Here is a 20634-nt window from a genome sequence, read left to right on the forward strand (position 1 = left end):
TAGCAAGTATTCAACTCCTAAACATTAGATAATCATAATAGAGCTGCACAAATCGGGTACACCTTGAAAACCCGAACCGGTTCGGAACCGGTTTTTTTCAACCCGGGTAGAGAATGACACCGGTTCCAGTCAGGAACCGGTTCGGTTCCCGACCCGAACCGGTGCCCAGATATGCGAACTTTTAAGAACCGGTAGGGTATGAACCGGAACCGGTTTTTACGTAAAAACCGGTTCCGCCGGTTTTTTTTGAAATTTAAAAATTAGAGCCGTTAGGAACCGGTTCCAACGGCTATATAGCCGTTTTTGACCGTTGGAACCGGTTTTTTAACTATAAATAGGGTATTTTCTTACTAATAATAGCAAGTTTCAAAACTATCAAACACACTCCAATTCCAAAACCATAAAACACACTACAAACCAAAATTAACCTTAAACCGACCACAAATGGCATCCAATGATGACGTTGTTATGGTGATCGAAACAACAAGATGCCCCGATGTTTGGGTCCATTACGATTTGTGTCTCATGACCGACTCACATGAGTTGGCACGTTGCAAATATTGCTCGAAGTTTCTTAAAGCAGGGTCCAACTCGACATTACAAAAACATACGAATAAGTATTGTCGAGAGAAAAAAAGATTGGAAGATAAAAAAAAGGAAGTGGGAGAGTCGTCCGGCTCTACAACCCAAAAATAAGTATTCCCGGATTAAAACGACGGACTTTGTTTTTTATGTTTTAGTTGTTATGTTTAGTATCGTTTATGTGTTAATAATGTTTGTAATAGTTAGTTTTTAAATAAATAAAATGTTCGTCGTTATTAAAAAAGTAACAAAAATTAATCGAACAAATTATAATAAAACATATAGTACAATTCTTCTTCGTCGAAACAAATAATTTTACCAAAACAAATAATTAGTCGAACAAGTTACAAATAATTACAAGTAATGGAAACAAGTAATGGTGAAACAAGTAATGGAAACAAGTTATATATAGGTTTGGCCCAAGAACCGGTTCCAACGGCTAGTTTGACTTTTTGTTTGACCCTTGAAAAAAAACCCGTCGGAACCGGTTTTTCCGGGTACGACCCGAACCGGTTCCAAATAATAACCGGGTAGGAACCGGGTTGGAACCGGTACTGAAATATATATAGTAGAACCGGTCCCGATTTTCGGGTACAAAAATACCCAAACCGGGTATTGTTCCAACCGGGTTGGAACTGGAACCGGTTCCGGTTCGGTTCCACCGGTTAGGTTCCGGAACCGGTTTTTTTGTGCACGTCTAAATCATAAGAAAAAAGTAGATTACCCAAACAATATAACTTGATTTAAGGTTGCAAATCTAAATGGTGTTACTAACTATAAATAATGATCTAGCCTATGCATACAAAATTGTTATCAATTCCAAGATGAATAATGTGTTGATATGCAAGATTTTTGAAAACGGGGATGTCCGGAAAGCTTTAGAAACTGGCGGAGTGTCTAACGTGGGTACCGTGCCATTACCAATCGGTGTAAGCCCTCCTCTGAGCGGTGACGGCTGAGTACTGCCCGGAGTCGTAACTGGTGTTGTTGTCCCTCCTGCAGTGCTGAAATTGCACAAACAGTGATGTTCAGTTTAGTTTATGTTTTTAACAACATAAAACATAAAAAGAACAGGGGTGTGTACACCAGCCAAGCCCGAGCACGACTCGTTTTGACTTACGAGAGCTCGAGCTTGGTTCACTTATTACTTATTAAATAGTTTATATATGTTTACAACTCTCTTTGTATAATTTGCATAATACCTTCAACGAGCCTAAGCTCGGCTCGAGCTCGTTAGTACCTTAAACGAGCCAAGGCTTGGCTCGAGCTTGACTATGTAGCGTAGGGGTGAGCATGAACCGGGTCTTACCCGTAAAACCCGCAAGACCAGTCAAACCCAAACCGACCACATCCGCTTAGAATACAATATGGTCGGTTCCCAGGTCCTACAACTATTAAAAAACGGGGTCCACATCAGGTTCGGGTCTACAATAACCGCTTAGAAACTACATAAATCGGTTCTATGACCCGATAGACCCCCTAGGACTCCGAACCGGGTATTAACAATAGGGTCTTTCCCCGGTATATTCTTTACCATTAACCGGGTCCGGGTCGGTTTTTGGGGCAAGACCCATTTGATCACCCCTAGACTATAGTGTGATAATAATATGTAAAAATCAAAAAGAGAAAAACTTAAAAATACGCAAGGCAGGCTCGTGGGTCCCATAATAAACCAGCTGCTCATTTCAAGCTTTTTATCGATCCGACATGTAAAAGAATGGCGCATTGATGATACATACATACCTGGGAGACGGTGGATAAATACAAGATCCATAACTCGGATCGGTTTTGGCAAAGGTGGCGGTACCGGAGAAGTCACAAGATCCAGGAGCCATGAACCTACGCATGTAATAACTGTTGTATGCATAAGATGCATGTGCTTGAATGGTATTGGGCAGGAAACACAGACCGGATGGCTGCAACGGCGCGCAGTCTGCTCCTGCATTGCACGCGTAGTCTAACGTTGTTTGTAACGCCTCCCTTGAGGCGTCACTTCGGGCCACGCACCACGTGGCCGTCGTGAATCTGCCATGAAGCAGTAGTAGTAGTAGAAGCAGTAGCAGTTTCACCGGCATGAATGTTGTGTGATCTGGTCAATTGAGTGAGGGTGACAAAAGAGTCATGATAATAATATTATGTGTGTTGGTAAAGCCACAAAAGAAAAGAGATGGACAATGAGTAAGAGAAGAATATTATGTTGTGTCTTGTTGCCTTTTTTAAATTAACTATACTTAATTATTTATTTATTAATTAATAACATGGAGAGAAATGAGATAATCACACCATTCAAAAAGAAAGAAAATAAATAAATAAGAAAATATGATAATTCTTGCAATTGTTGTCCAAGTACCAGGAATCTCGTTCTTTTTTAGAACCGGCACGCATGCTCTAGGTGTCCAATGAATCGCTTTTATCACATTATTCCACAGCTCGTTTTCCTCCATTTTGTGACTAATGTCTTATTAATCACACCAAAGAAAATATTAAACCATCTTAAATTAATAAAACTTACTCCAGACGAGTTGGTGGTCGTTTCGAAAAGTTGTTGACAAACAGGTCGTCCCGACAAGTTGTTCAACAACCAACTCATCTAGATGACTTTGTTAAAGAAACAGGTCATTCCAACGAGTTTTGTTGAACAAATAGGCCGTCACTTGAGTTATTGATAGGCGCCTACAAACACGTTGTCCCACCTTAAAAGCATATCGCTGATGACGCGTTTGGAGATGACATTTCTAAAACTCTTGATTTGTGAGGACATAAATATAATCTTTCTCGATAAAATGAACTTTAAGCCACAAATATGTGGACTCTAAATTATTTGAATATGGATCTTATTTGTGTTAAATACATCACTCATGAGACAAACCATATTTAAAGTTGTCTAACCTAACACAACGTGTTTGACACTTTCATCTAACTCAATCCAACCACAAAATATTCTTATTAAGTTGGTTAGATATGGTAAAAGATAACTCAAAACCCTTTTTTTTAAACTAATGTATTAATGTAACTTTCGGGACAATATTTAATTAGTAATATTTAATCTTCCACATCGAAATAGTTTTTAAAACCTGGAACAATATTTTAATTAGAGGATAGTGCATTAAAAGTGACCCAAACACTACACCCATTAGTAGTTAAAGTCACGTTTAATGGGCACAAGTAGCATGATGTCACTAATAGTTAGGTATAAATGTAGATTTCATGCACATCATGTTAGCTGAACACTATGCATTTTAATATAATGTAGCTAGACATGTACATATCAATTGTGTACCGAATGTGTTTAGATAGATAATCCATTTGTCGTTTTACAATTCACATTTCACAACACTAAAAGGTTACATTTGGTCGAGAATAGTTAACGTTAACAAATTAACAATTATCCGAAAAGGAATTCAAGAAAATGGCATTTGTGAGAGACACAAGATACGTTCTCTCTCCTCTCTTCACCTTTTCATTTCACAAACTTATCAATAAAGATTATTCTACAAGAAACTTATTACACATTCTCTCATCCATCTCACCATCTATACACTCGTAATATTTTATGTCCATAAATTTTGTTTTTATTATAATAAAATATTTTGTTATACATCTATCTATTTACTTGAATAATAAGTTAAACACCCCATAAATGTGTTTTACACATTTTCACTCGTGTCGATATTTTTGACCCGACACTGTTCACTACAATCGCTAGTTGCTTAACTTGAAATCAACTTATGTTATGTAAACACGTCATAATTGATTTATTAACCGGGTATATTAAACATTATATTAATTGATAAAGACAATTGCTTTAATATAACTTAGATACTTATAATATATATCAAAAACGATATCTGAACTATTTTAGATCACATTTATCTCTAATCATGTCACACATCTTTTCATGAGTTGCAAGTTGTACAAGGTTTGTGTGGTTTGTCTCGGTAAATCACATTTTTCTTTCGGTTGAAAGAAAATGTTCATCTGCTTATTGAATTATACATAACTTGTGACTTTCGGTTTAGTAATCTCCACCATGAGCTCGACATCGTGTTTTGCCTTGTGATGGCTCCATGGATGTGTCGATTCATCAACATCAATCAGGATTTCACAATCCTCAATTGCCATATGATTACAATAATCAAGAAGTTTCCTATATTGGGTCGTGTTGGAGACCAACGCCCCTGAATGTAATCCCATAACCTAGAAAGGTTCACCATCTGCAAAGATTTACATAAATTAGAGTGTATACATAAATTTACAGCGTATGTGATAGTTTTGTATTTGTTTACGGTTTAACAAGTTAGAAGAAAGACAATATTCTTGGTTTTGACTTTTGTTGACCATACCGGTTCCGGTTCCTAAAAAACCCTGGTTTGTGCACCTCTACTTTGATCAGTTAGACAAGATTTAGTCACAATAAGATACATTGGCAAATAATATAACAACTCCTAATAATATTCCACATAATTTAGAAAGCAAGTACGTTGACGTTTTGTGTAAATGCATTGGAATTATTAGCGGTTGTTATATGATGATGTGAGTTATTTTTAATAAACCATATACCGATGATTTGTCTTGGTTCGATTCATATATTTTTACTCCTATTTTTTTTTGGTTTGAGTGTTTGACACCATTTTTCTACTTATATGTAGAATATTAATAATGCATATGTTTAGCTTTACTAAGCATCCATAATCAGTGTAATTTATTCGTTATTATTTATGTTAATTTAGCTCGAGCGCGAATTTTTCGTGTTTTATTTGATGTGACTGTTCTTGTGTTTAAGTTAGGTTTTACCATTCATTACATCGGACGTTAATAAAACCCAAACGGTGTTTGTATGATAACAATAACGAGGGTAATATAGTCATTTCACACACATTTAACAGAAATGACTAACGTCCGTCAATTCAAAACCCTTAACCCCTCACTGAAATTAATCAAGCAATCGATCGATCGGAGATGGCGTTTGCTAGATACAAATGCAGTCGTCATCTTCTTCACAAATCATCATCAAGCTGTGTGGCGGCATTCTTCTCCACGCACTTCGTCGGAGATACGCCTGTTCTCGTATGCTTTCTTCTTCTCTTGTAATAATAATAATTATTATTATTATTATTATTATTATTCACCTAACCTAATTTCATCACTAGCTTGTTAATTTCAAGTAAAGAGAATTAGGAATTCATACATACATTAGGCCTCCTTTGCGTCCGTTTATGTTTATGCTTATGTTTATTCATTAAAGGTTTCCAATCTTATAACATATATACATTTAACTATTATTATACATACTGCCTGTAAACAAGCCCAACCAACACCAACACTTAATCGAACAGATATACTGTGACTGTGTTCATATTCGTGTGTTTAAAATCTAAACCAACAGTTCACGAACATAACTGAACAAAGATATATGAACAAATGTAAATGAAAACACTTAAATGAACAAATATAGAACATTTAAGTAGATGAATCATCTAGATAAGGCTTAATTATTTTCTATTAATAAATAACCGGACATAAACAAAAACGTTCACGGACATAAATGAATGAACGACGCGCGTGTTCATGTTCGTTCGTTTAGTTAAACGAACACAAATTTTTTGTTCATGTTTGTTCATCTATCAAATAAATAAACGTAAACGAACTTCCCGCCGAACGTTCGGTTCGTTTACAGGCCTAAACATACAAAATTATAAATGAGTAGTAGTATTATGTGGTTAAATAATTTATTTTATGTAAAATTAACATATCAATATGGATGTTAAATAGCCACACCGAACCACTGACATTGACCGTTATCGGTTAGCCAAATCAAATATAACATTGTTTGTGTTTCCCGATCACGAACAAGAAATTCCGTTCAATGTTTGATAAACACTTAGAAAACAAACACGGACAAGGCCTTCTTTGGTTTTGGTTTTGGTTTGGTTCGTTTACAGCCCTAAACATACCTGTGGAAATGAGTTTTATGTCTTTGGTTGAACAGGTGAGAGACTTCATACACTCGGCATTATATCATCCCGAACATGGATATTTTTCACAAAGCCCAAGATCTGTTGGGGTGCTTGACAGGAGCATCAACTTTCATAAGATGCAAGGTATTACATTACATATATATCTATTTTTTCATCATGATTGTCTAGTTTTTAGGGTCAAAATAATCCAGTCGTATAAGACGCTGCCCGTGTTAAAACCGGCATTCAAGCTGATCCTCCAAGTCACTATGAAAATGCATATCCAAACACTCTTTGAACAAGATATTAGTGTTTAGTAGTAGTCTACAGTTCACAACGGGCATCTTTCATCATTTGTTGGGTCATACCATCATATTGTTATTTTCCCACATAGTAAAATAAAGGTTGATGTCAGCTAATGTGTTTGATGTAAAGTAATTTATTCTTCCGATTGATAGATCACTTCTAATAAACCTATATAAGTCTGCAAGGTCTTTATGTCATCTATTGATCATTAAGAGATCGTATATGGACTGGTTTATACTTTATACCTCATCTTAAGTAACTGTTGATTATTTCTTGAAATGTCACACCTTAGCAGTTAGCAAATTATATAATGCATCACTTTGCAATAATTGTTTGTGTAACGTGGGACTTATAGAATATCTATGATTAATGACTGTTTGTAGTATGGAACACGTTAGGTTTGTGCTTAAAACTTCAATGGGTGGGCTTTTTCAGGAAGGAAGGCTTACATGTCACATTTGGAAAAAATATACAAGCAGAATGATGTTTCTTGGTTTACTCCAGTAGAGCTGTTCAAGGTACAAACTTGTTTGTTTAACAATTTTGGTACAATGCATTGATGGGTAGTTTGGTAATTCACAACTCTTCTTTTAGCTGTCTTACTGAATTTTATCTTTTGCTTGTAGCCTTGGTATGCCCACGGGATTGCTGAAGCAATTTTGCGAACAACTAATCTTTCGTTTCCACTTAAGGTGAGTTGTATATGTTTGATAATTTTGAAAGATTAACATTTGGCATAGTGTATAATATATCAGTTTTCTTGTTCTGTTTTCTTTAATAAGATAAAGAACAAGAAAATAACTAATTTTCTATCTGTGGTGCTTTCAGATCTATGAAATTGGAGGTGGATCTGGAACTTGTGCAAAGGGCATATTGGATTACATAATGTTGAATGCCCCTACACGAGTTTACAATAACATGTCATACACGTATGTTTTCTGTTTTTCTTTAAAATTTGCATGTACTAATCTGTAACATATTTTGACTCTTAATTTGAGTAACTACTAATGTTTGATATTATTCAGTTTCAAGTTAATTTTGTTTTATTATTGTTTTGTGAAGAACTATTATTTTTGTGCAGTTCAGTAGAAATTAGTTCTTCATTAGCCAAGAAACAGATGGAAACAGTTGGAGAAGTTAGCAGTCACTTGTCGAAATTCAAAGTAGAATGTCGTGATGCTGCTGATCGTAGCGGATGGGGTATATTCTACTACCACCTTTTTTTGCACCTGCTGTTTTTAACTTTTACAACTATGTATTATCGGTTAAATATATGTTTATTTAATGAAACTTTGAGAAAGTTCTGTTTTGCTGTTATATCGTGCAGCTGGACTTTCTCTTGTCTGAGTATCCATGAACACGTTGGGATTAATAGTTTTGCTCTTAAAACAGGGGATGCAGAGCAACAACCGTGCTGGGTTATAATGCTAGAGGTACTTTTAATCTGTACTTCGTTTGTTAATATTGCAGTTTTCTCAAAAGATTTATTATGAATGAATTAATGTACAATAGCTTTCTTTTACGCTAGAGGTGGCCAATGGGTCAGAAAAACTTATGTCCAATATTTTTTATATGTAATGTGACAAATATGATTATAAAAGTTACATTATTTCTGTAATGATCAAGTCTTTTTAATGTGATGATTTATGAGGTGTTATGCATTAAAATTATGTTTTTGCGACTTTCAACCGTTTCGACCATCTTTAAGTTATTTTTTTATGTTATAATTTTGAGCCATTAGAGATTAAAAGGATCATCCAAACCAGCCCAGTTATAAGTAAATGGTTGAAAGTATCACCTCAATGTCATGCTTTTGTCACCTCATTGCAAATTTGCAAGGTTACTTATTTCTCTTTGATTACTAGGTTCTCGATAATCTTCCACACGACCTTGTTTATTCAGAAAATCAAGTTTCCCCATGGATGGAAGTTTGGGTAGAAAAGCAACAAGACAGGTAAATGGAGTCAATTAAATTTATTTTTGTAAAATACATTATCCTTTTTGTCAATTTTTAACACTTTTAAAATGACCACAGTTAAGTTTATGTAAAAGTTTCATGCTAAGTTGTTTATTCATTATTTATATCAAAATAAATTTGGATTGACTTAAGTTCTTAATGTTTGTGTTTCATCATTATTGGGGTGTAGTTTAGACAATTGACAAGAAGTCACTTTCCTCTTGGTCAAACACAGGTCTGGATTGTCTGAGCTGTATAAACCAATGCAAGATCCTCTAATCAAAAGTTGTTTGGATATTCTAAACGTGGATAAAGATTATAGACCCCTAGAAACTCGGGAGCCTTCATTACCAAGCAATGTTTGGGCTAAAATATTTCCCAAACCTAGAAGACGTTGGCTACCAACCGGGTGTTTGGTAAGAATCGGTTTTAATTTCTAAATTGGACAACTGTTATGACATGATTCACAGTAAAAAAGGTCTTTAGTGTTTTCTATATGAGTATGATGTCATGAAATTTGGAAGGATATATGAAATTAAATCTTATTAAAAACCTATCCTTTATTTTTAAAGTGTATGGAGTTAATCATGTAAAAATAAAGTCAAGAGGTTTATTTGCGCATTCAGTGAAACAGTATGGGGTACCGTCTTTTTGACAATTTGTATTTGTAGTAATGTGGCTTCATGTGATATATAGAAACTTCTACAAGCATTACATGGAGCCCTGCCAAAGATGTCAATGATTGCTTCTGATTTCAGTTACCTTCCTGATGTTAAAGTACCTGGTGACAGAGCTCCACTGGTTTCTACCAAGGTATCATAGTTCATTAGTTTTCACCAAATTTGCAATATTAAAAACATTGAATAAAAGGCTATGAATGTTGAAGGATGTAATCCACATTTTCAAAATTTTATGATCATAGGCTCCTCACACGAGTCGGTTGAGTGTGTCCAGAAGTTCTGGTTTTCCTCAAATAGTTAACTTGTCAAATATGATTGGTAATATTAAAACAAATGTTGGCTGATTTTAAACCTTTTTAATTTTATTTTTCCTATTAGAGATAAAACATAACCAGATGAACCCATTTTTAACTCTTAATTAAATGGATTGTATTTAATTTTAAGTTTTTCATGATGATATTACATATCACGTTTCTGGCATTTGATCAACTAGCCCTTTGTCTGCAGAAAGATGGAAGCAGTTCAGATCACAGCAGTTATCTGGATGCCAAGGTATTGTTTGCTATTCGTGTTCTTTAAATACATGTGTTGATTATGTACCAAATTGCTGAAATACCCTTTAAATGGACAAAACCAATGCATCCATATGAATCTATTTGTGATTTGATTAAAATACATTAGGAGTACACATATAAACTAAATCAACATTTTGGCTCGCTGATGTTGTCTCTATCGTTTTTTACAGGGTGATGCAGACATATTTTTCCCAACAGATTTTTGGCTTTTAGAACGTATCGACCATTACAGTTCTGGGTGGTTAAAATCACGAATTGAGCATTTTGATAGGTCCTCCAAACAAGGAAAGAAAAGGCGCACCATAACGGTATGTTCAGATATCTTCTCTCACAACCACATCTACTAGAAGTGCAAAGACAGGTGGATTGGGTAATGGGTCAAAATAGGTTCGTGTTGAAACGGGCCAATTTTTCAGTACACGCTCAAACTGGGTTGGGTTAGCTTGACCTGCTGAAACCTTTTTATCCAATTTCAGTACGGGCTAATTGCGTGAAATAGAATCAAATTTTACGCTTCCTCCTGGTTATAGAAACCAACTTACACTTTGTTACTGATGTTAGCAGCCAAATTACCTTTTGTTATTGATCATAACAACGAATGACTTGTTCAAATTGTTGGTCATTCTTTTGTTGATTTTTAAAGTTTTTGCTGATGTGGCATCTTATTTTCGTATGTGTATATGTATATGGCACAGCGATGAGACTTGATAAATATTTTTTGGATAAAAAGTTTATAGAAAATGTCATTTGTAAACTCGTTAAATAAGTTACTTATTTTTTTCACTTTAACAGTTTTTGCATACATGGCATCTGACGTCATCAGCCAGTGCCACATCAGCAGTTTATATGATGAGTTTTTGTGTTGTTATATATGCAGCTTGATACGTCGGTGTTTATGGAAGAATTTGGTCTGCCCACAAAGACAAAGACCAAAGACGGATACAACCCTCTTCTTGATGACTTCAAAAATACTAAATTTTACCTTAGTGTTCCAACACACAATACGAAATAAAATATTCGACACTAGGAGAAACGATGACTTTGTGTACGGAATTACAGATGCGCCATGATATCCGGGCTAATGATTGATGCCTAAACTTAGATTTACCTTTTCTTCGGTCCTCAACTTGGTTTTTAGTTCCCTGTGGTATCCTGGAGATTGAATACATGATTTATGTGATGCACAATTGTTTATCTGGTACTTCAAGTTCAAGTTTAACTGGTCATTAAACTTTTGGATTTTGTTTGCCGAATTATAACAAGTCCTTGCTTGCATACTATTGACAATTACGATGTGTATACAACATTACGACGGCATTAATCCTGTGTAAATATATCCACTAGTTATCATTAAAGGTGTCGAAGTTACTACAACAATGTCGGTTAACAAATGATAACGTGCGACTTGAAGTCAGGCTAATGTAATACCTTCACATAATTTGTTCTCTGGTCGTTTCGATTTCTAGGATTGCTCGGTTAATTGGACTTTATTTGTTTATGTTTATCAAGTATGGTCAAGTAAATGTCATATTTATATATAGTACTTTAATGTTCTAGTTATTAGGATTTAGACTTAGAATGGGATCTGATTAATTAAGTTAGAAGTGGTATAAGTAGATGTTATTGACTTGGGATACTATTCTTGTTTTTCTAATTCAATTTCTAACGCAACATTTGATACTTTACAAGTTCAAGTGGGAGACATTAGCGGCACTCGACATTTGTTATGTAGTAAATTGACGGTTACTTGTCAAAAAAACCAAACGTAGTGACAATTTGATTCGTGTACGTAGAAAAAGAAACAAATACAACAGTCCATAGCAAACTAAACAAACACATCATCATGTCTAATGAATCAAAATAAAGCCTACCTTAAATCACTTCCAATGTTCTCAACCGAGTCAAACCACACAAAACCGACTAGAATCTGGATCATCATGAGCTGTATTCAAACGGCTGGGGTGGCTGGGGCTCATCATCCACAGCCATGGCTGCAGTAGACCCGGGTTGTGCGGCTGCAGTTGCACCAGCGGTGGCGGCTGATGTGGGTGCATCAGTTAGAGCCAAGACTTCTAGCTCTGTTGGGCGAAGATCCTTTAAGAGAACAAAACCAGATGAGGCTGCCTTCACTGGTGCGTATCTGCTATCTTCTAGAAACTTGAGGAATTTCTCTTGGGCGGGGACCACTCTAGCTGGGTTGGTCAAAATCTCGAATGTTGGTTCTGGTTCAGCCTTTTTCTCCTTCTCGGCAGCCGCACCGTCCACCTGTCAGATGCATAAATAATCAAATATGCTGAATTAAATAACCAATCTGGCCGTTTTGATTCGGCCCATGATTCGCCCATGTTGACCCTTGCTAAAAAAAATAAATTGGCCAAATGAACCATACCTGCATCGATTCAGCATCCTCTGGACCAGAGGCTTTTCCTTTGCCAACGCTGGATGAGTCAGCAGCACCAGATAACTTTTCAGCATTAGCCTTTTCAGCTTCCTTTTTGGTAGCTCGAGCCTTGGCTCTTGCTGACGTGGACAAAACAGCTGTCGGGAGTTTCACCGTAGACATGGCAGTCGGAACGCTTGTCGGTCGAGGGTACTCGAACAATGATGGTTTGGCATGTGATAAAAAGTCAAACTTTGGTACTTTTAAGTCATAATTGAGTCCAATTAAAGCTGTTGGAGAGAAAGCTAAGCTAATGAAGTAAATGAGCGGATACCAGTACCAAAACTGGCTGAAAACGGCAAGCCCGATAACTGTGGTCATTTTGTCATGCTTTGTTTTGGAAAGTAATTTGATGGTAACATTTCTTCCACCAGCATCAAGAATGCCTGAAGCTAAAATAGCTCCCATTTTGCTCATCGTGTCTTCATGTTTATCCAGAATAATCTTTTCCAACTGTCGTCTGTTAATAATTAAGAGCACGCCATTATAGGGTTAGTCAGAAGAACAAAAAATACACAAATAGTAAATGTGACAATTTATACCTAAAGGCCCCGACACGAGAGTCACTAGCTTCACTGACTTGTATCATGACCATGGCCATTGCAATTAAAGCACCTTGGCGGACAAAATCGGTTACATCTGATGTCAGTGGTTCTAACAACGATATGGCCTCGCTTAGCCCAGTACCAGCACATGAAATGCCTACAGCCATAGCTGCACCATACCGCACATGAGGGTTGTATGACTCAGAGAGTAACGCTACAGTGCGTGGTGTCTGCAGTAAACCATTGAAAGAAAACAAATAACAAATGAAGTAAGACCCACAGGAACAATCAAAGCAATAAACAATGTGTAGCAAACTAGTACTAACCTGTTCTGGGTCAGAATATAGAACAAATCCAAGGGCTAAAACAGCTGTCCTCCTGACATCATCGCTTACATCAGACACAGCAAAGTGGAGTAGTTGGCGGATTGCCTTATTATTTGACGTTCCACTGTATGCCAAGGCTATTGCATACATTCCGCCATAACGGATTATTGCATCTTGATCCAAAGTCATCTGTTCAATTAAAGTATCTGCTTCTTCTTCTCTTCCATAAACCGTGAGAGCGATACCTAATGCTAACCCCCTACACAACATAATTTTATAAGAATCAATTTATATGTGGACTTGCCACCTCCTTACTGAAGCCACTTATTATAAGAATCAATCTAAAAGCCATTTCTCTATTCACCTTATGATTTTTTCATGTTGTGTCTCATGAGCATAGCCCAGCATCTCTGACGATGCCTTCCCATTTGCCGTCCCCACCATTAACAACCCCACACTAATACCAGCAGCTTCACCCGCAACAGCACTGTCAGTGTAGAGGACACTTTTTATCTCTTCAAGTATATCCTCGTCAGCAGTCCCTAGAGACGCCAGCCCAAGACCTAAGCATGCACCATGTTGAACGACCTGTACCAACCAACACGCAGTATAAATATACATTATACACACAGACTCGAAATCAAAAGAGAATATAGACATGCATAAGGCAAGCTGGCTCACTAATGACTAATGTTTTAGCATTGACTCACAATTTTATAAATCTGCTCAAATGCTTTAAAATTGTAAATCAAAGTTATAAAAAATGATGAATTCACATTTCTCACAAATATTTGATTTCTAATTTTACCCTAAACACACATGCGCACATACATTGATACATAAATACAGAAAAATAATTAAATGCACGAGTATATGAAAAAAATTGTGATTTAATAAAAGAAGCAGGCAAGCACCTCGACATTAGTATTGCGTAGGCTATCCCTTAAGAACTGCTTGATGCCTTCTCCATGGTTTGCATGAATTAAACCTAAAGCATAGAGAGCCCCGCCTTCAGAATATGGACTACCACCACCAGACCCACTTTGAGGAAGATACGGAGCCATTAATGATCTTCCTTGCTGGAGGTGACCATGATGAATAACACCAAGCCCAGCTGTTGCACTGAACTTAGCCCAGTTTGTGGCTCTGCTCAGCCAATCCTAAAAAAATATGCAGGTAACAGGATTTAAAAGTGCTAGGAAACTTGATAATAAAAAAGGATAAAAAAACCTCGTATAAAAGCATATTTACCAGATTCTCCCTCAGGAATGTATCCACGGTTGTTCCAGCATGCATAAGAGCATTTGCGTATATTGTTGCACTGTGGCAAACACTATTTCGCATTTCAATCGATTGCTTTATTGTCTTGAGAATAAGCAGATCCGACCTATTTGACACAGAACATTATAAGAACATTTATACAACTTAAAACAAAAAAAATAATCAAACGAGGTGTCAATTTCAACCCATTTACTCATGAATGGGCTGATTCACATTATGTTTTGTTTCTAGCAGGTCAAACAGACTATGTAGAAACAAACAGGTTAAGCTGAAACAGTTCAAAAAAAGTCTAAAGTCTGACACCATCCAGAGGGTAATTGACAGTCACTAATTGTAAACAAATTAAATAATGTTTTGGGTCAACATAAACCTACACGCACCCCCACAAGCCTAGGCATGCTACCCAACCCATCCTACCTTGCCTCCGCCAGAAAAAAAAAGTAGAGCTAGACTATCTCACAAAAAAATCCTCACTTGTTATAACTAAATTTCTTGAAACAATAAAATCTTTGTGACTGTATCTGAAACTAATTATAACAAACGAAAAAAACAAGCAAATGATGCACACGTGGAGGCGTATTCAATGGCTCAATAAGCAGATTATTTCTATTCAAATGATTTGATCAGCAAGCTTATAGCTTTACAACTTTTTATCAAAACATAAACAACTCGAGAATCCTAACTTATACTAAACAAGGAGATAAACTAAGAAACAAAATCAACACAAAAAGATAGGAAATTAGTTAACCAAATATAATATTAAAAACCATGATATAAGAACATTTAAATATTTCAATTTATTCGAATCTTGATTCTATTCACATCCTAACCTATTTAATCAGATTTGCCAATGCTATTGCATCAGAAAGTTTGGACAAAAAGTGTTTCAGATCAACCCCCAATGCGACTGAAACCCAAAAACTACCCATTTTGACATGTTACTTACATTATTGCCCTAACAATCCATTTTGCCACCTCCGAATGAAATAACATATATAAAATAACACCACAAATAAGAAAAAATTGCTCACTTGTTATGACTGTATAAAAACTGAAGAGTCAGCTGAACTGAAGTTTCCCCAGACAATATTCCTTTCATTTTAGTCAACCTTTCAGCATAGGTGACTTCTGCTGGATCAGACTCAGACACTGAAGCAATAAGTGGTTGGGTTTCATCAGCCATTTGAGTGTCCTCTGATACAGCTGGATTTGGCTCAGTGACAGCTGGCTGTTCAGATTTCAATTTGGGACTTGATAACCGGTCTCTCACACCCGATAGAAAAGCTTGGTGTTCATTTTCAAGTAGATCAAAAGCAATTTGGAACGCCATCAATGCATCATCTTTGTTCTCAGATCTTAAAAGCTTTTCTAATATGGTTGCAACACCTTCGGGTTGATCAAGAAACATAAGACACTGGCAAATGTTCAAGTAATCTGGGGATGCCAGATCTTGATATACCTTGACAAGAAGAAGAAGTACCTAACCAATTTCCCCACACAGGTCAGTAAAGCAAAATCTTCAACTTATGTTTCAAATGTAAAATAAACTATGCATTAAGTACATAAGATAAGTACAAGATATTATTCAAATTACCTCACGACGATATTCTCTCCTGTTGACAAAAGCATGAGATACATTCATGCAATATGCCAAAGTTGCATGAACATTATCACTGTTTGCAATTGCTTCCTTAAGTTTATCCAACCTTCTGCATTCAATTGACATTCCTATTGCTTGTTGATATTTCCCATCAGTTATACACCTTAAAAATTACAGATACAAGAATAAGACAAAAGTAATAACCCATCAAGTTAGACCAACAAAAAAAAAATACTTATCAAGCATTCTCTCAACTATTGCTTCTAGCCTAGGGTCCACATCCACAGATTTTGCCTTTGATTCTGCTGCCTTCGTTCTCAAAGCTGCATACTCGTCAATAGCTTTGGCTGAAAAAAAAAAAGAACAGTACATGAAACATTATTAGTCCAAATTCCAGAAAATATCTGTTTTGTAGCTAGCAACAGTATAAAGTCAAAACAAATATGATAAAATTTTAAAGAAAACTGCATTTGTGAAGAACTTACCAAGAAGAGTATGAACATAATCTGAATCCTCAGAAACATCAAATAGACTGCCAGCTCCAAGAGCATATGATAATGAGTCATTAAGCTCACCCAAGTAATAGAAAACCTGCACAACTTAAGGAATGAGCTGCTTTGACATGTAATATAGTATAGACATGAAAATAACATGTCCTGCTGACAGTAATAGTTTGTTAACTGGCTACTGATAGCTGTTTTAACTTTTAACCTATAAAAATTAATATTGCAATAAATCAACAAAAACCAATGCATCAAATTTGTTAAGAAAAAAGGTACCTTAGAAACAAGTAAAGCAGCCAACTGCCTTTGATCAAAGTCTTCATCTTCATATAGACTCTCTCTGGGTTAAGAAAAAAACACTGTGTCAGTGAATCGACTGGCAAATACTTCATTGACCACAAAAATTCAAGAAAACTCTTGATAACGTAAACATCATATTATATAAAAGTGAAGAAAACGTTAAAAGACAAATAATATGAAGGAACGATCAGAGTTAAGTTTCAGGTTCTTTGATACTAATTAGCTTCTATAAGAAAGTACATTTAGGCTAATTTTTCTTAAGTTGACTGAAATGGCAATTGATCTACGATTAGCTTGATCTGTGTTGAAAATATCATTTGATAGTAGTAATCTATCACAATACATGTCCAAACGATTCCCATAAATTGAAGACATGAATAATAAGGTGTATGAATAGTCAGTCAAGCCTATGAATATCTAAAGGCAAAATACATAGTTCCTTAATTGAGTTAACCTATATCCTGCCCCTTGAAATAGACAGGCCTCGTTTTACCCTAATGCTTGGTATAAGATACAACAACATAAAGCCTCTAAAACAAACACCAAGTCCTTCTTTACAATAGCATCATAATCGGAAACCGGATTAACAACATGCTTATACTTTAAACACTGAATAATAATAATAATAAAATGAATTGTAACAAAAGTAGATAATTAATGAAAAACTTGTATCTATCAAATACAATAGCATAAGGCCAGACCTCTACAACAAATACCAAATAGTTACACTGCAGCATAACACTCAGAAACCTAATTAACAGAAAATTTCTATTACAAACACTAAACAAAGTACGCAATCAATGAAAAACTTCTATGTGATACAATAACATAAGGCCAGCCTCTGCAACAAAATTTTTACAATAGCATGACACTCGGAAACCTAACTACGAAAAATTTCTACTCCAAATGCTGAATAACACAATTAAACATAACAGAAGTAGATAGTTAATGACACAAATAACATAAGACCACGCCTCTAAAATAAATACCAAATCCTTACAGTAGGACAACACTCGGAAACCTAATTAACGACAAATTAAACGCAACAAAAGTAGATAGTTAATACAAAACTTGGAAACCAAGGCCTCTAAAACAAACACCAAGTCCTTCCTTACAATAGCATCATGCTCGGAAACCGGATTAACAACAAACTTATACTCCAAACACTGAATAATAATAAAAATAATAATAATAATAAAATGAAACGTAACAAAAGTAGATAATTAATGAAAAACTTGTATCTATGAGATACAATAACATAAGACCAGGCCTCTACAACAAATACCAAATCCTTAGTATAGTTCTATAGCATGACACTCTGAGACCTAATTAACAGAAACTTTCTACTCCAAACACTAAACAATAACATGCCTCTTACAATAGCATGACATTCGAAAACTAATTAATGAGAATATTCTACTCCAAATGCTGAATAACACAAAAAAACGGAACAGAAGTAGATAGAGTAGTTAATAAAAGACTTGTATTAATCAGACACAATAACATAAGGTCAGGCCTCTAGAACAAGTACCAAATCCTTACTCGAAAACCTAATTAACGACAAAATTAAACGCAACAAAAGTAGATATGTGATACAATAACATAAAGCCAGGCCTCTAAAACAAGTACCAAATCATGATAATTAACGAGAAATTGCAGTGAATAAGAAAAGTAATGAAGAGAAAAAATAGATACATACATGATTGGAACGGTGGTAGAGATCTCAGGCCAGAAGTGATCGACGAAGGCGTTGAGATTGGAGAGAGCGTGAAGCTTCAGAGACGGATGCGGCTCGTTAAGCATCGCCAACAGACCGCCGGCTGAGCTCACCGCTGCTGCCATTCCGATCCAATTGATTGATAATAATAATAATAATAATAATAATAATAATAATAATAATAATTAGGTGTTCCTTCCTTCCTTCGGTTTCTTTGGCAAGGGGAAAGCAACCTCAAGTATCTAAAATTTTATAAATAAGAAATTGGTATTTAACTCAATATATATACATACATACATACTACTTTTTATAAATTCTATAAATAACATATTGCCATTTTAACTCAAAATTCCATATATAGTTTTATAATTTCTAAATCTTTGTTACTTTACTATTTTATTATTATTATTTTTATTAAGGGGGTGTTTGGCCTAGCTTTTTTAACAAAGCTTATAGCTTCTTTTTACAAAATAAGCTTAAATTAGTGTTTGGCTTAGCTTTTTAAGCTTATGCTTATATAAACTCATTTGAATAGGCTTATTGAAAGATGGTTTTTTAGCTTATTTGTTTAACGGTGTAAATTACTCATTTGTCCTTAAATGGTGATGGATTAGTAATTATTACTCTAACAAATTTAAAAATGATGGATTTAACAACTTATTAAGACACATAATTAACTTGTAGAATATAAGCTAATCCAAAAACTTAAAAAGAGCTTATCAAATTATATAAAAAAAAAAAAGCTATAAGCTAACTTTTTATATAAGCATAATCTTAAAAATAAAAGCATATATTAAAGCAAACTGTGTTGCTACAGTACAACTTTCATACATGTACACCTAGCCCATGTGAAAACATATGTTGATGTTTTTATCCATGTAGCTTCCTTTTTCTCCTTTTCATTAATACTTTTTCTCATTTATATTAGTATATGTTAAGTGTTGTTATCTAATTGTTATTGTGAGACCATCTTATTTGCTTTTCTGAAGTTTTGTAGTTTAGTCCCTTAACTTATAAGTTATTTCAAATTAGCTCCCTTAAAGTTTTAAGCTGTTTTTAATATGATCCCCAAACATTCTCTTTTGCTAAAATTTTTTGTATTATACAATTTTGCCCCTAAAGTATTCATAGTTTTAATTTGTTATTATATATGTATATATTTTATTTAAGTTACTGATCATTTTTAATGACCACCATACGACGTTTTTTAGTTTTTTAAGATGCTGTTACGACATGTTTTTAATCTTCTTTGGTATGAACATGCTTTTAACCATACGAAGTTTTTTTTACATTTTTTAGTATGTCGCTACGACATGCTTATTTATCTATGTTGCGCTACTAAAACGAATGTGTATTCGCAATAAAGTATATAACTTGCGTTGAAAACGAAATTGTATTCGCAATAGAATATATTTTTTTTGTATTGTAAGCTATATGGTGAGTGCAGTACCACGTCGATACCGTAATGAGCTGAACCAATACCAACCATTTTTTTTGTTTTTGGATATCTAGATAAATTTTAATCATTTCGTACCGAAGTAATAGTCGTTACGATGTGCTTGTATATTTGCATTTAAAATTTCGAGGCAGTTACTATGTTTATCGCGCAACGCACGAACGGAACACACCTAGTTATTATTAAGTTGAACACAAAAAACTTAATAATCACACTCCATCTTCCTATATAATATTTGGAAAGATTGGTATTGGTAACGGGTTTGAATTCCAATAATTGTGTCCAGAGTCTAATTCTTGTAAATCATGTGTGTTGGTAACCGGCTTGGTTAAAAGAGATAATTAAATGAAACTACGTGAACTACATACTTTTTTTAATTGACTTTTTAAAGTTTTTATATTTCTGAATA

General features: G+C 35.0%; 3 protein-coding genes across 3 annotated transcripts; 1 reads left to right on the forward strand and 2 right to left on the reverse strand.

Moving 5' to 3' along the window:
* Nucleotides 1-1375: 1375 nt before the first annotated feature.
* On the reverse strand, nucleotides 1376-2832 carry LOC143587006 (PLASMODESMATA CALLOSE-BINDING PROTEIN 2-like). The gene is made up of 2 exons (XM_077068414.1): nucleotides 2326-2832; nucleotides 1376-1586 (listed from the first exon to the last, which is right to left on the reverse strand). Exons 1-2 carry the CDS (start codon nucleotides 2655-2657, stop codon nucleotides 1376-1378), a joined length of 543 nt encoding a protein of 180 aa, XP_076924529.1. The 5' UTR covers nucleotides 2658-2832.
* A 2709-nt stretch (nucleotides 2833-5541) lies between these two features.
* LOC143587001 (protein arginine methyltransferase NDUFAF7 homolog, mitochondrial-like) lies at nucleotides 5542-11497 on the forward strand. The gene is made up of 13 exons (XM_077068412.1): nucleotides 5542-5649; nucleotides 6572-6683; nucleotides 7281-7363; nucleotides 7472-7537; nucleotides 7674-7774; nucleotides 7927-8045; nucleotides 8238-8278; nucleotides 8711-8799; nucleotides 9038-9218; nucleotides 9499-9615; nucleotides 9990-10034; nucleotides 10228-10365; nucleotides 10935-11497. The coding sequence occupies exons 1-13, from the start codon at nucleotides 5542-5544 to the stop codon at nucleotides 11067-11069; spliced, it is 1335 nt and encodes a 444-aa protein (XP_076924527.1). The 3' UTR covers nucleotides 11070-11497.
* Nucleotides 11498-11823: 326 nt separating this feature from the next.
* LOC143586988 (26S proteasome non-ATPase regulatory subunit 1 homolog A-like) lies at nucleotides 11824-18894 on the reverse strand. Its single transcript, XM_077068399.1, has 13 exons — nucleotides 18752-18894; nucleotides 17029-17092; nucleotides 16735-16840; nucleotides 16485-16596; nucleotides 16244-16412; nucleotides 15681-16129; nucleotides 14620-14755; nucleotides 14283-14528; nucleotides 13733-13956; nucleotides 13369-13627; nucleotides 13040-13272; nucleotides 12447-12957; nucleotides 11824-12322 (listed from the first exon to the last, which is right to left on the reverse strand). Exons 1-13 carry the CDS (start codon nucleotides 18892-18894, stop codon nucleotides 11993-11995), a joined length of 2982 nt encoding a protein of 993 aa, XP_076924514.1. The 3' UTR covers nucleotides 11824-11992.
* Nucleotides 18895-20634: the final 1740 nt, after the last annotated feature.

Source organism: Bidens hawaiensis, unplaced genomic scaffold (genome assembly GCF_021521415.1).
Source record: "Bidens hawaiensis isolate Kalapana, Puna unplaced genomic scaffold, B.hawaiensis_p1.1 tig00035078_1, whole genome shotgun sequence".
Classification (NCBI taxonomy): domain Eukaryota; kingdom Viridiplantae; phylum Streptophyta; class Magnoliopsida; order Asterales; family Asteraceae; genus Bidens; species Bidens hawaiensis.